General features: G+C 39.4%; 1 protein-coding gene across 7 annotated transcripts in view; it reads right to left on the bottom strand.

The window, feature by feature from the left end:
- Nucleotides 1-12,998, bottom strand: part of PLD1 (phospholipase D1) — a 225,204-nt gene that overhangs the window by 126,565 nt on the left and 85,641 nt on the right. For all 7 annotated transcript variants that reach the window (XR_012129383.1, XM_037003125.2, XM_073232089.1 and 4 more), the window contains 2 exons: nucleotides 6,506-6,564; nucleotides 5,149-5,241 (listed from right to left, as the gene is read on the bottom strand). Coding sequence is in view for 6 of the 7 variants with exons in the window: in XM_037003125.2 (XP_036859020.2) it covers nucleotides 5,149-5,241; nucleotides 6,506-6,564 (152 nt within the window). In the remaining variant the exon portion in view is untranslated. The remainder of the gene's footprint in view (nucleotides 1-5,148; nucleotides 5,242-6,505; nucleotides 6,565-12,998) is intronic.

The following is a 12,998-nucleotide window of genomic DNA, read 5'->3' as shown; positions in this document are numbered from 1 at the left end:
GCTGAGTTATGAGTGTGAACATGTAGCTGCCTATTGATAAAACTCAGTTAAGCCAGCTGTTAAAGTTCCTGCTTTAGCTATAGTCCCTTCTTCCGGCTTGACTTCTGATGCAAGCTAGAGAGCAGAGGGTGTGGTACAGGCCCAGAGCACTGACTGGCTATGTTGCTTCCTGGGAAGAAACCACAGGGTTTGCAAACCACAGGTGGCAAGTTTGCCCAGCTGGGAAGGTCAAACAGTCGACTTGTGAACATGTCTGCCTGGGAGTCAAGGACAAATGAATGGCATCAGAGCCAACTCTGGCCAGAACTCCAAACCAGAGACAGTAGTGCGGGATGACCACGGGATGACCCCTATCTGGGTGTACTGTCTGCATCACTGGCATCACAAAACAAATCTCAGAAATCTTTCCTGCTCCTGAGAACCCAGGCTCAACACATAACACCAGGGCCAACAGTTATAAAACATGCCCTCAGGAAGAGACCACAAGGTACCATTGCACAGATGTGCCCCGTACAAATCTCTAATTTGCACAGAGGCTCTGCATGGGCTATAAACAGCCTTGTTCAGCAATGGAAATAAGATGGCTGAGTGAGTGTACTCCAGGGCCAGAGCACTGCTCACCTCTGGGGCTGCTTGCTGTTCGTGTGGTGTCCTGTAGGAATGGGCCCTCCTCTGCTCCTCAAAGGTGTGGCAGCCTGGAAACATGGGATTGTTTAGTAGTGACAGCTGCATTTTAAAGCTGAACACAAAAGGAAATTATTTTCTATTTTGACAATGAGAACTTCTTCTTTTTAATAGTCATTAAATAACAGGATAAATTGACTTCCAGGCCTCTATGAAAACTCTTCTTAATTATGCCATTCATTTAAGCTCTCCTTATTTCTTCCCTTTCTCTTTTTTGTGGATTGATTTTTTTCTCTTTAACAGGAGGATTACATTAAGAAAGGAACCCTTCAACCAGCCTTCTAGGGGTGGGCCCCATCTGCACAGGGATTGAACGCCCACCTGAAAGTGAGCCGCCCTGGGCTCCAGTTCCAGCTCTGCCACCTGGTTTTGTGAACTTGGGTAACTAAACCCCAGGTCTAGTTCCATAAAATGAAGACAGCAGAAATGCCCAGCTCGCACACGTTTGTACTTGCTGTGGCATTCAAGCAGCCAGCCATCACCTTCACACCTTATCTACTCTTTGCGTCCACTGCGTTGGTCTGGCTGTTCCTCAGACTTGACAAGCTTGTTCTTCTTGGGGCTTCTACATTTGCTATTTCTCCACATGGAATGTTTCTTACAGCTCCTGTCATGGATGGCCCCTTCCCGTCAATCAACTCTGCTTAAACTTTCCTCCACAAGGAAGCCTTCCCGGGCAACTCAGTCTGAAACAGCCGTCCCCACCCCAGAGCCCTACTCCAGCATGCTTACCTTCCTCATTGCATTTATCATGATCTGGAATTATTTTACTGGTCTGCTTGTTTATTGTCTGTCTCCTCCACTAGAAAGTAATATCCATGAGAGCAGAAAATGTGTATGTCCTACCCATTGGTCTCTGCCTAGGGCCTGGAATAATATTTGACATCTCAGAGCATGTCTTCAGGCACTAAAACCCTCTGGCCCATGTAATGGTTGCACAAAGAGGTTCCAGAGAGTAAATGAAAGCATTTAGACATTGTCACTGTCTAACAATTTTAATTCTTGGTATGGCTTATGATTCAGTAAAGTAAATGCTAAATTTATTTCTTAAAATCTGTATCTCTTTCTCTATAGACATTATTCGAGATAAGACACTTAATATCTAGTCCATTACCAGGTACAGAGAAGTTGCTGAATAGATGTGCTGTTTAAGCAGATATTTTAACTTGGGGGAAGAAATGTTTGCTGTATTTGTCCTTTTTCCATTTTTTCTTTTTATTCATGCCTGAGAAAGGTCATTAGGAGTCTCGTTGAAAGTTTAGTTGCCCGTTTGCTTTATCTGCATTTGTTAATATAGAATAAATAAGAAAGTGATCAGAATGTTTTTTTAATTAAAAAATTTTTTTGTTTTGGTATCATTAATCTACAATTACATGAGCAACATTATGGTTACTAGACTCCAATCAGAATGTTTTTTATGCATACAAAGATAACAAAGAGAGGGTTAGGAATATGTCACCCTTAATAGTACCTTCTGCTGAGACGACACCAAGAGCTTTCCACTACTGTGGGAAACTTTCTAAACTAATTCTGTCAGCTATATCTTTTTATTTGGTATTGATCTTTTTTTCACCTCACAAATATAACTCAGAAAAATACTTATTAATATGGAACCAAGGCTTCAATCTTCATGGAAATATTTACACAATTTAAAATGATACACATTTTATTCCAGGGAGGATCATATCTTTTTAGACTGCCCTGACTGAGTGCTGATTTAACCCAAAGTTTAAAGAGTACAGAAGGTATATTTCTTTTATATAACAAAGCCTTCCCCCCATGTTTTCTGGCTGCCCTTCTCAAAGAGGTTCTTTGCCTGCTGGAGTTACCACTCCCTTTTCTTCCCATGTCCCTCAGCATCCCACTGCCTTCTTTTTCCATTGACCACCACCTGCATTGATACCATTTATGTTGCTGGTCAACTTTTCTATCATCCCCCATCTAATGGGGCTCTGTGAGAGCCGAGACTTTATCTTTCTTCCCATTTTCACAGCTGCTAGAACACAATCTGGCAAACATCTGACACTTAAGAAATGACTAATCAGTCCAGACCAACGCTTCCATTTCTTGAGTGGATATCTTCGGTTGGGTTGCCCCAGAAGTCAACTCTGAGACAAGGATGTGATAGTTTATAGAAAGGATTATTAGGGAGCTTATTGGGAGCAGTGGTGGGGAAGGACAGGAAGGTGGAGCAAGAAGGGAACCATCAAGGATGTATCTGCATGTATTTTATTGAGGGCAGGTAGGCTGTAAACCTGCCATCTGCTGGGGAACCCCGGGAGATGGGAGACAAGAACTTGCTGCAGAATCTTCCCACAGCTCTTGGCTGAGCGCTACTCCTGGGGGCTATAAATGCGCCTAGCCTGCTCTGCACACAGGCAGGCAGCTTAGGCAGCCCAGAGCAAGCTGGCAGTCAGAGACTCGCCAGGGGCTTGCAGTCTGAAATCTTACATTTGGCATGTTGCAGTTAGCTTACACAAAGGTGATGACTGGGGAGAGGTGCCAGGAGGAATCTGTGTGAGGTTCCCCAGTGGGCTGGGAGGACAGGCCTCCCATATAGGCATGGCGCGGGGCAGGCAGCAGGGGTAGGGAAAGGCTAGCTTATACTCCTTCCAGCTTTTGGTCTAAGTAATCCCCAGGAGTGGGGGATGAGAGAATAGGGGGAAGACATCAAGTGGGAGTCTCTGAATTCCCTGTGATGTTACTTATACCCCTAGTTTATGGGGGACATTTATATGTTGCAGCAGTTTATTTGAAAACAGTATCTTCTAGTTTTATTATTTTCCTTTTTATTCTAGGTTTTTTTATAACACTGAAATTTTCCATTTCTCTAGTCTTATCTCTTGATGTTTTCTTTGTAATTTCTTCTATCCTTTCAATATCCAGAAAATAAGAGCCCAACTTAATGTTGGTAGTATATTGTTTGCTGGTAGTGTATCTTAAATATGTTTAAAGGTAGAGCCCAGGTTAGAGCTTATATATTTTTAATACACACATAGATTAGTTTCATATTTATTTACACATGAACTCATGTATCTTTTTCAAGGCTGGGGAATGTAGATTTCTTAATATTTTTTTCAAATTCCCAACAAATTATTATACAAATAGCTACTGTCTATTATGTTCAAAAGATTGTGATAAATGCTTTGAGGACACAAATAAGAATCAGATGAGAATATTGCGCCACAAGGAGTCTTGAGTTTGGTATAAAATTCTCTGTATCAGTTACTATAATGCACATACTCACAAATAAATAAAATTATCACCTCTGAAGTCTGATCAATTTTTCTTATTTTTTTTTAAAGTTTTTCTAAATGTCCAGTTTAGTGGGTTTTTAGTATATTTGCAAAATTGTGCATCATCCCCACTAATATCTAGTTCCAGAATATTTTTACCACCCAAAAAGAAACTGTATACCCATTAGCAGTTAACTTGTAATCCTCTTCCTCCAGCCCCTGGAAATCACTAATCTACCCCATCTCTACAGATTTGTTGATTCTGGCATAGTTGCTCTGGCTTTTTTCACTTGGCATAATGTTTTCAAGGTTCATTCATGATCAGTCTTCATGCCCTTTTTTTCACTAAATTTCTCAAAATTTTGTTCAGATTAATTCATATATCATAAAACTCACCCTTTAAAAGCATCTAATTCAGTGGCTTTTAATAAAATCACAAAGTTGCACAATTAGGTATTTTTATCAACCCAGAACAAAATCCCATCCTATTAGTTGTCCTTGTGCCTTTTAATGGCCAAATAATATTCCATCAGATGTATATACTACATTTGTTTAACCATTCATCAGTTGACAAACATTTGAGTTGTTTACATTTTTTTGGCTATTCTGAATAATGCTGCTATGAAAATTCATGTATAGGTTTTGATATAGACATATTCTTCAAATCTCGTGGGTAAATACCTAGGAGTGGAATTGCTGGGGCATATGGTAACTCTGTGTTTAACAATTTGAGGAACTGTCACACTATTTCCAGAGTGGCTGCACCATTTTGGATCTGTTAGATACACTCCAGGACTTCTACCAGCAAAGTATGAGGGTTCCAATTTCTCTACATCCTTGTTAACACCTATTATGGTCCATCTAGTTTATTATAGTCATCCAATGGGTGTGAAGTTGTATCTCATGGTTTTGATTTACATTAGTGGTTTGAGCATATTTACTTGTGCTTATTAGTTATTAATATATGTTTTTAGTTTGACCAATTTTTGAGTCGTATGGCCCATTGGGTTTCTAAGTATATAATATAATTTGCACACTCTGCCTGCAAGTCCAGGCTTGAGTTAGAATGTTTACATGAATGCTACAACTTGGAAATTAAAATAATTTAAAATTTGCTCTGCCACGACTTTCAAAGGATTTATAATTGATTTATAATTGAAACAAGTATGTGAAAATTCCCCAAATATCCAGCTTATTAAAACAAATACACAACACTCCTAAGTCCTACCTTTTTGACCAGCGGTAGCAGGCTCTTCCCTGGCCACAGCAATTCAAGCCTGGAATTCTGTGTCCCCCGGATCTTTTCATTATCATACCTTCTCTGAAAGAGACATCAAATTAACCCATTATCTTCAAATTTCCAACTCACACTTAGCTGATACAATTTATCAATTGGGACTAAATAAACTTTCATTCTGACAGTCCTTTACTTCCTGCTCTTACCTCCTTGCCACACAAATAGCTTATCACCGTATTTCTGGTTAGATACTCAAGCAGCTAATATTTTAAAGCACCTAGTCAAATGTATGCCTGTTGGTATTTTGGACAGCATAACTCTGTTAGATCCACTCCAGGACTTTGAGCATCCTGCCTCCTGGCTCACATCCTCAGTGTTCCCTCCAGTCATTGTGCCAGCCTGGAAAAGACCCCACATGTTGCCAAATGCCTGCACGGGGACAGTTCAGCTGCCACTGAGACCATTGGAGGTACTCACCCACAATTCTAGGGTTTTTCTGCATCCCTTCATTTAGTTCTAGAACCAAGTCATGCTAAAGAAAAAGCAAAGCTACTTACTTATTTTGGAAAGAAAAATATCTTGATTTTCAAAGATGCGAAAGGAAAGAACAATACAGCTAAAAGAAGAAAACTTCTGAAACAATTACTAACAATATCCTTTGTTTAAAAAGTTAAGCTGTTTATAACATCAGGATCTCATTATGTGAAGGAAAATAATCGTTAAGTAAATTCCAATCTCACTATATAACATATATTTTACACAATTATTTTTAGCCCTGAAAATGAGTGATAAACAACTTTATAAGTGATTAGAAGAAGAGATCTTGTATATCTGATATTTTTAAATTGAGATACAATTTAAACATATAACATTATATTAGTTTCATATTAACAACACATAGATTTGGTATTTATATATATTGAGAAATTATCACCACACTAAGTCTAGTTAACATTCACCACCACATGTGGTTACAAATTCTGTCTCCTTGTGATGAGATCTTTTGAGATCTACCCTCTTAGCAACTTCCAAATATGCAATATATTTGATTTTTAAAGCATTGTCCCATACATTGTATTTGCTACTGCTATTAAACATTCCTACTGTCAGATTAGAGGAAATCTGTGCTATCAGCACCAAGAAAGAGGGTGGAGCAGACGCTACCCTTGTTTAATACAGGAAGATATTTTGTTTTGTTTAAATAGATCCCTTCAGTTGCTCTATGTTGGGGAGGCAAGAAGCTCACACTAAAGCAAGGTGAGCTACATCACCATGGCATGCCAATAAATCAAATGTAATGCTTATCAACTTTCACACTTCCCTTTAAAGGTTCAACACTGGAACTTACATGCCCTTTGGTCCCAAATCATGGATGAAAGACAGCTGGCTTATATCAAGGAATTCTGTCTGGAAAGAGATCCAAAATCCATACTTTAGAAATCAGAAAAAGAAATTTATGCATTAAAAAAAACACGTACTGCTACATGTAAGCATGCCTGGGGTACTCGACAGACTGCACACAGATCAATAACAATGGTATTACCTTGAAAGGATACAGATTAGGAATATATACATAACCAAAACACAACCAAGAAAGTGATGTGTGCTTTAAGATGTAGAGACAAAATGCTCAAGGTCATGAAGAGTTCTTCTGTGTTTTTTATTGTTGTTGGGGAACGGGGATTATGTGGCATGGCATACATATAAATGTAAAAAAATGATTGTTTGAAGAAAGTGATGTTGCTGTTAGTTTCTGGAAGGTGGACTAGATATGGCATGTGGGAGCGGGAGAACGGAGAAACAGCACAGGAAAGGTGTCAGGTCAGTGGATGTAGAGTTGGGCTAGCGTGAGTAAGATGAGAGAAACGGAATATCAAATGGCAAAGTAGGTAGAGGTGTATTTGAATTTTAAATACTTCCTCAAATTTTAATAGTTTAAAACTCAAAGTAGGCTTAGGGAGGTCTTTGAATATCAGGAATAACCAGGGTATTCTAACACTATAGACTACAATAAAATAAATCAATTACATGTAATTGTAAAATGAAAATAATTCTATTTTCAGTAAGTAGAAAGGAAGAGAATTTTATGCCCACCTTCACAGTATAAATTATCACAAAATTTAAAACTATAAACATTATAATAGCAACATCCAAGGCTAACATTTACTTAGCACTTACTATCTATGTGTTGGCCCGTACAAGCATTTGTCAGACGTTATCCCAAACCTCTCTGAAATAGGTGCTATTGGCCCCATAGTACACAGAGGAAACAGAGATTTAGAGCAGGGGTAGACAAACTTTCAATGCAAAGAGTCAGACAGTAAATATTTTAGGCTTTGTGAACCATATACTTAAACTACTGTGTAATGAAAAGTCATAGATAATACATTAATGAGTAAGCACTGCTGTATTCTATCAAAACTTAATGCATACTAAAATGCGAATTCAATATAATTTTTAAGGCCTTTTTAGATATGCTCCTGGAACCAGGAAACAGAGGGGTAACCAGAATAGAAAACATTCCACATCCACAAAGTCCTGGGGGAAGAACCCTAACAGGTGCATGTGAAAGCAGATACAGAGTTATAGAGGGAAGGTGTTGATTCTCAGAGGAAATGGGATTTGATATGGGCTTGTAAATGAAATTAATAAATGAAACAGTTTTCCTTTAAAGTTTTGTATATGTGATTGGAAATAATCTAATATTAATCTTGTAAGAGAAAAATTACAAATCTTTCAGAGCTGTCAGTCCTTGGAGAGCCAATTAAAAGCTTACATTTCTTTCTTGGGATTATTTGAGGAAGTATTTAAAATTCAAAAGAACTTAAAAACCCCAAATCAAACATATCTTCATATTGCAATTTTTATAAGGATTTTAAAAGTCAAGGTCTTTACATTTCACTTCTTCTATAAGACATGGTGATTCAGTATCATATATTTTTAACCTGATTTGTGGAAATGCTTTCTAATTAGAAAATGTGGTAAACAATATGTTATTAGAAAAGACACTGAGCCATAAAATCCAAAATGATATAGAATCCTAAGCCACAACTTCTCATTTTATCTCTAAGAAACAGAGAAAATGTCAATCCTAGTTTACACTGGAAGAAACTACTGCAGAGTTCTAACTGATTTATTCAAAGTTACTAACAGTTGAATGAAAGAATAGGAAATGAAAAGTTTCCTTTCATTTCAGTTCCTTGCAGGCGATTCTCATGAACAAGAAAGAACTATCATGTGTTTTGTTCCATTTCTAGATTTTAATCTTCAGTCTAAAAAGTATATTTACTGCTCCTAATGACTTCTCCTTTAAATTTTTTCAATCAAGGAAACCACTTCCCTAATACTTGGATGTTTTCTTAGTTACATAGCTCTTATCAAATAGTAACAACAGAAATATTCTTTGAAATAATTCAGGAATCATAACTTTAGAATATCATAACAAAAATGCTAAGTGTAAAGAATTTCATCTAAATATAAAAGCATACATTATTAATGCAGAAAATGTAAAGTTGTTAATTTAAAGCATTAAATTTAAATCAAAGCATTAATATGAAATTTAAAATTATGCTAATGGTTTAGTAAAAAGTTTGACTAAAGAGAGATTTCAAGAAAGAACTAGCTCTACTACAGAGAAAAAAAAATTTCTGGCAATGTATGTTCTAATACAGATCTATCAGATTGAAAGTAAATGTGTTAAGATCAATTTAGAAGCAAACCTAAATAAGACAATTTGAAATGTAACAAAGACAGTGTTGTCTAAACTTCTCGGTGTATTTTCAGTGATAAGAATTTCCTTCTCCATTTGTGCAGGTGATTCTCAGGAACAAGAATTTGATGATCAATTTAGCCTGATTACATAGGGCTTACTGAGCTCTTGAATAAGTACCTTTTTTCTTTTTTTCCAAAGGAACTTGTGAAAAGTGTAATCTAATAATAGGGAAACAGAGAAGCAAAGGGTTCCCATGCCAAGGGAAAAGCAACTAACCCTAAGGGTAACAGCAGGCCCTGGAAGTTACCTGGCAATCACATACCCACTGCTGCTCCAGCCCATCTCTGTATTAGAAGACAAAACGGATGCTCAGAGCCCCCCATTATTCCTCAGGTAGCAAAAATCCAAGCCAGGTGGACAAGTGGGAAATTCTCGGAAGCAAGGAAGATAATAGGAGCATCAGGTTGGGTAGTGCCCTGATGGTGGGAGGAAGGTTCAACTACTCCAGGGAAGGCTGCCTTCCAGGTAAAACAGCACAGCTTCAGAGATGACGTCTCATCTGTGAGGAAACTGAGATGCTGGACCAAGGCCTGGGGACTCTCCCAACTCTAAGACTCAGTCATGAGAATGACAATACTTCCTTAAATTTGCAGATGTAGTTATTTAAATAAGTACAGCTTTTCTCTGTTGGCATGGAAACACGGTGTACATCTTTAGCCATTACCCATTCCTCCCCTCAAGCTAAATTTATTCATCTTACAAAGCAAGGACAGTTGAACTCAGTTTTATTAATCTGTGGGATGCCTATCCTTAGAATACTTATCTCCAAGATGGTCATTAGGTAGAAATCATCGTCTTGGATGTAAGAAATCTGAGTTAGAGAATTGACTTGAAGTTAGTATTATCATTCTATCAATTGAGGACCTTCTCATTGAAATCATGTGTTTTGTTCCATTTCTAGATTTTAATCTTCAGTCTAAAAAGTATATTTACTGCTCCTAATGACTTTTCCTTTAAATTCTCTGGAAGATAAGCATTTTCCAGTTACTAATTATAATGCTAACCAAATGAGTTTGGTATTATAGCCAGCACTATAAAATTCAGAACAAATAAGGGAGCCTGTTTGAGATTTGATGTTATTGTGCATTGAGCAAATATTTCTTTTTTTCTTTCTATTTTTAAAAAACATATTTATGCTTTGAGAAGAGGCCAAATACATTTACCTCCATTTTGCAAACGAGTAAAGAAAACAAAATGAATTACCAATAATCTGAGGGAAGTATCTGATGTTAAATCCACTAAAACACTAGGATGCTTTGTTTTTCAGAGCCTCAAGGAGGAAAAAAGGAATAAAAGCAAAAAAAGTCTTTGTACTTCTGCAGGAAAATGTAGTAATCTAAATATTAATCCAGCCAATGACCATATAAAAGAAGAAAGAGCTGTCCATGTCTAATTTCACTGAAATTTTATTGACATTGGAAACACGATCTTATCTGATCCTTTCACCTGTGATCCATGATCCTATTGTCCTACGGACCCAAATTAACTGAAAGTAGGTTCATTGTACACTCATAAAAATACAAATTAATTACATGTGATTATATAAAAACAACTTTTATTGTGCTTTTTGCAGACAATCTTCATATTTCTTATAATTATTAAAGGAGACACATAGATGCCAATCTAATTTCAGAAATATGAGGCCAGGGCCTCATAGCAAATCTAGTTTCTAGTCCAGACTATATTTAGCATGAAAGGAAAATAATGTTAGGGAATTAAGATAGATTAAATTATATCCTATATTTGAATCACTGTTGGGTGGAATAATCCAAGCAGTCATCAAAAGTGGTGAGCAACATATATTCAGTCAGTTATAAGCAGATTTTTCCTTTGACCTAAAATTGCAATATTTCCAGAATCTTTCCCCTGGCCTTAATTCATCTCCATATAAATAGGTGTTTCCCAGGGGTGGAGAGAAATAGTCCATTTCCATACCAACAGGTGATTACATGGGGGAGGGTGGGCATAACTGGATTAGAGAGGTTGGGTGGGGCCCCTTTCTGCAGCCAGGTCACGAGGGACACATATGAGCATAAGTGGACAATTGCTTATAAACAATAAACGGGTTTCTCCCACTTTTATTTCTCCCTTTGATTGATTTTGGTTTCAAAGGTATTTTGTCCTGGGCTGGGAAAATATTTTCCCCCCAGAGTTATGTCTGGTGGTAGTTGGCAGGACCTCTGAACCTGAAATCTGTCTTCATGGGTGTGTCCCTCAGGAGGGCTGCCCCTAGAGATGGTGGGGAGATGCCCGAAACCTCACTGTGTATGGTGGGCAGGCCACAGTGGCTGCAGTGGTGGAGGGTGCAGCTGCACCAGGGAGCCCCCTATCTGTGGGGCTTTCAATTGGGGAGCCCCTAGTGGGGAACTGGTCTAGCATAAAGCACCTCCTAGAGGGGTGGGGCCTTCTCCAGAATTGGGGAAGGGTGAAGACACCAGAAGCTGTGTAATTAGCCCTCCCTCAGATAGAAGACTCCTTTGAGGCCCTGAGTGGTTGTGTAGCAGCCCGGACTGTGGGATGTCTGTTTCTAGAGACAGTGGAAAGGTTATAGAGGAGAGAGACACACTTCAGCATTGCTTGGAGGAGCTGGGTGATGACCTGTGGGATGTCCTTAAAAAAGAGACAGTTATTGAGAACACAGGTTATACTCCTCAAAGATACAAAAGCAGCGAGGGAGGAGGCAGCTGGAGAATCTGCATTGCAGGAAGTTGTTGGGGAGGGAAAAGAAAGAGCAGTGCCTTTAGCCATGGAGATGGTAGAGAAGATGTTCAGGGAGGATGAGGGGGTGGGCTGAGGGCTGATCTGTTGCTGAGGCCACCGACCGAGGCACCAGCCTCTCCCATACTAAAGGCCTGCCCGGTTGTAATTAAGAAAATGAAAACACAACTGCAGGCTCCTCAGGGGAGGGGCTGCACCCCCCCCTCCAGGTTGTGGAGCACTCTTTCACCCCTCTACCCAGGATGAACTGTTGGACATGAGAGTCTGGTTTTGGCAGAAGCCGTCGTAACCTCTGCCTGCATGGCTTTTGCGTCTCTGGGATATGCGGGTAGAAAACATTGTTGTGTCACACTATGAAATGGGTAGACTGGCTTCCCTGATGACTCACCACTCCCTCTGGCAGCAGTTGCAAAGTGCCCATCACACTGCAGGAAATAAGGTGCTTCTGGATGGGCTGACAGCAGCTATGAGGGCACTTTGGGCTAATCAGGGTGATTTACCATACTTACCCACTAGCTGGAAAACATATGCAGAGCTCCAGCAGGTGTTATGGGAGCTGGGCATGAAAAATATCATCTGTAATATGGACCACCAGGGCCCTGATGAGGAGTTGTTCACTATAGGAATGAGAAATCTGGTGCTCCATATAGCTTCTCCATCTCTCTCTAGGTCCCTATTGACTATTCTTGCCCCCCACATAGGGCAACCCATTTAAGTGAGGCTACTCGTATGTTAGCAGATCTGAGGGAGGTTGAAACAATAAAAGCACAGAAGGAAGTACAGGCTATGACTGAAAGGAGAGGTGCAAAGGGCCCCGTGAAGGTCTCGAGGACCCAGATGTACATTGATATATAAAGGCAGGGGTAGTGAAAGAAAAACTTGATGAGCATCCCAATAGGATCTTGTTAGAACTGTGGCACCAATTAAAGCCAGACAGTTATTGAGAAGACAGGTCACTAGTTCCAGGTTCTAGCCACTGAGGTCCAGGACACAGAAGCTGGAGGCAAAACCCCCTGTGTGGCTTGTGTCCCTTCAAGACATTGTGGGGGACAGTCTTCAGGCTCTACCTGGGCCCTTGCTGTAACAGGAGGAAGATTGGGCATCACAGTTTGACTGAGGGGGGTTCAAGGCTCCCAGCTTGGGAGATGAGGTGGGCCCTGGAGACCACATATAGAATTAGCAATTCATTGGTCCCCCATGAATGTACAATGTGTCCTGGCACTGGTGGACACAGGAGCTAAATGTTTCTCTGATTCATGGCAACCCTGAGCATTTTCCTGGGACCCCTACTGTGATAGATGGCTATGGGGGTAAGGCAATTAGAGTAAAGAAAGCCCAAATCCCATTGCGG

The sequence above is a fragment of the Manis javanica genome, chromosome 3 (genome assembly GCF_040802235.1).
Source record: "Manis javanica isolate MJ-LG chromosome 3, MJ_LKY, whole genome shotgun sequence".
NCBI classification, from domain to species: domain Eukaryota; kingdom Metazoa; phylum Chordata; class Mammalia; order Pholidota; family Manidae; genus Manis; species Manis javanica.
Note: the sequence above shows the minus strand (reverse complement) of the source record. Positions and strands in the feature narration are given on the sequence as shown.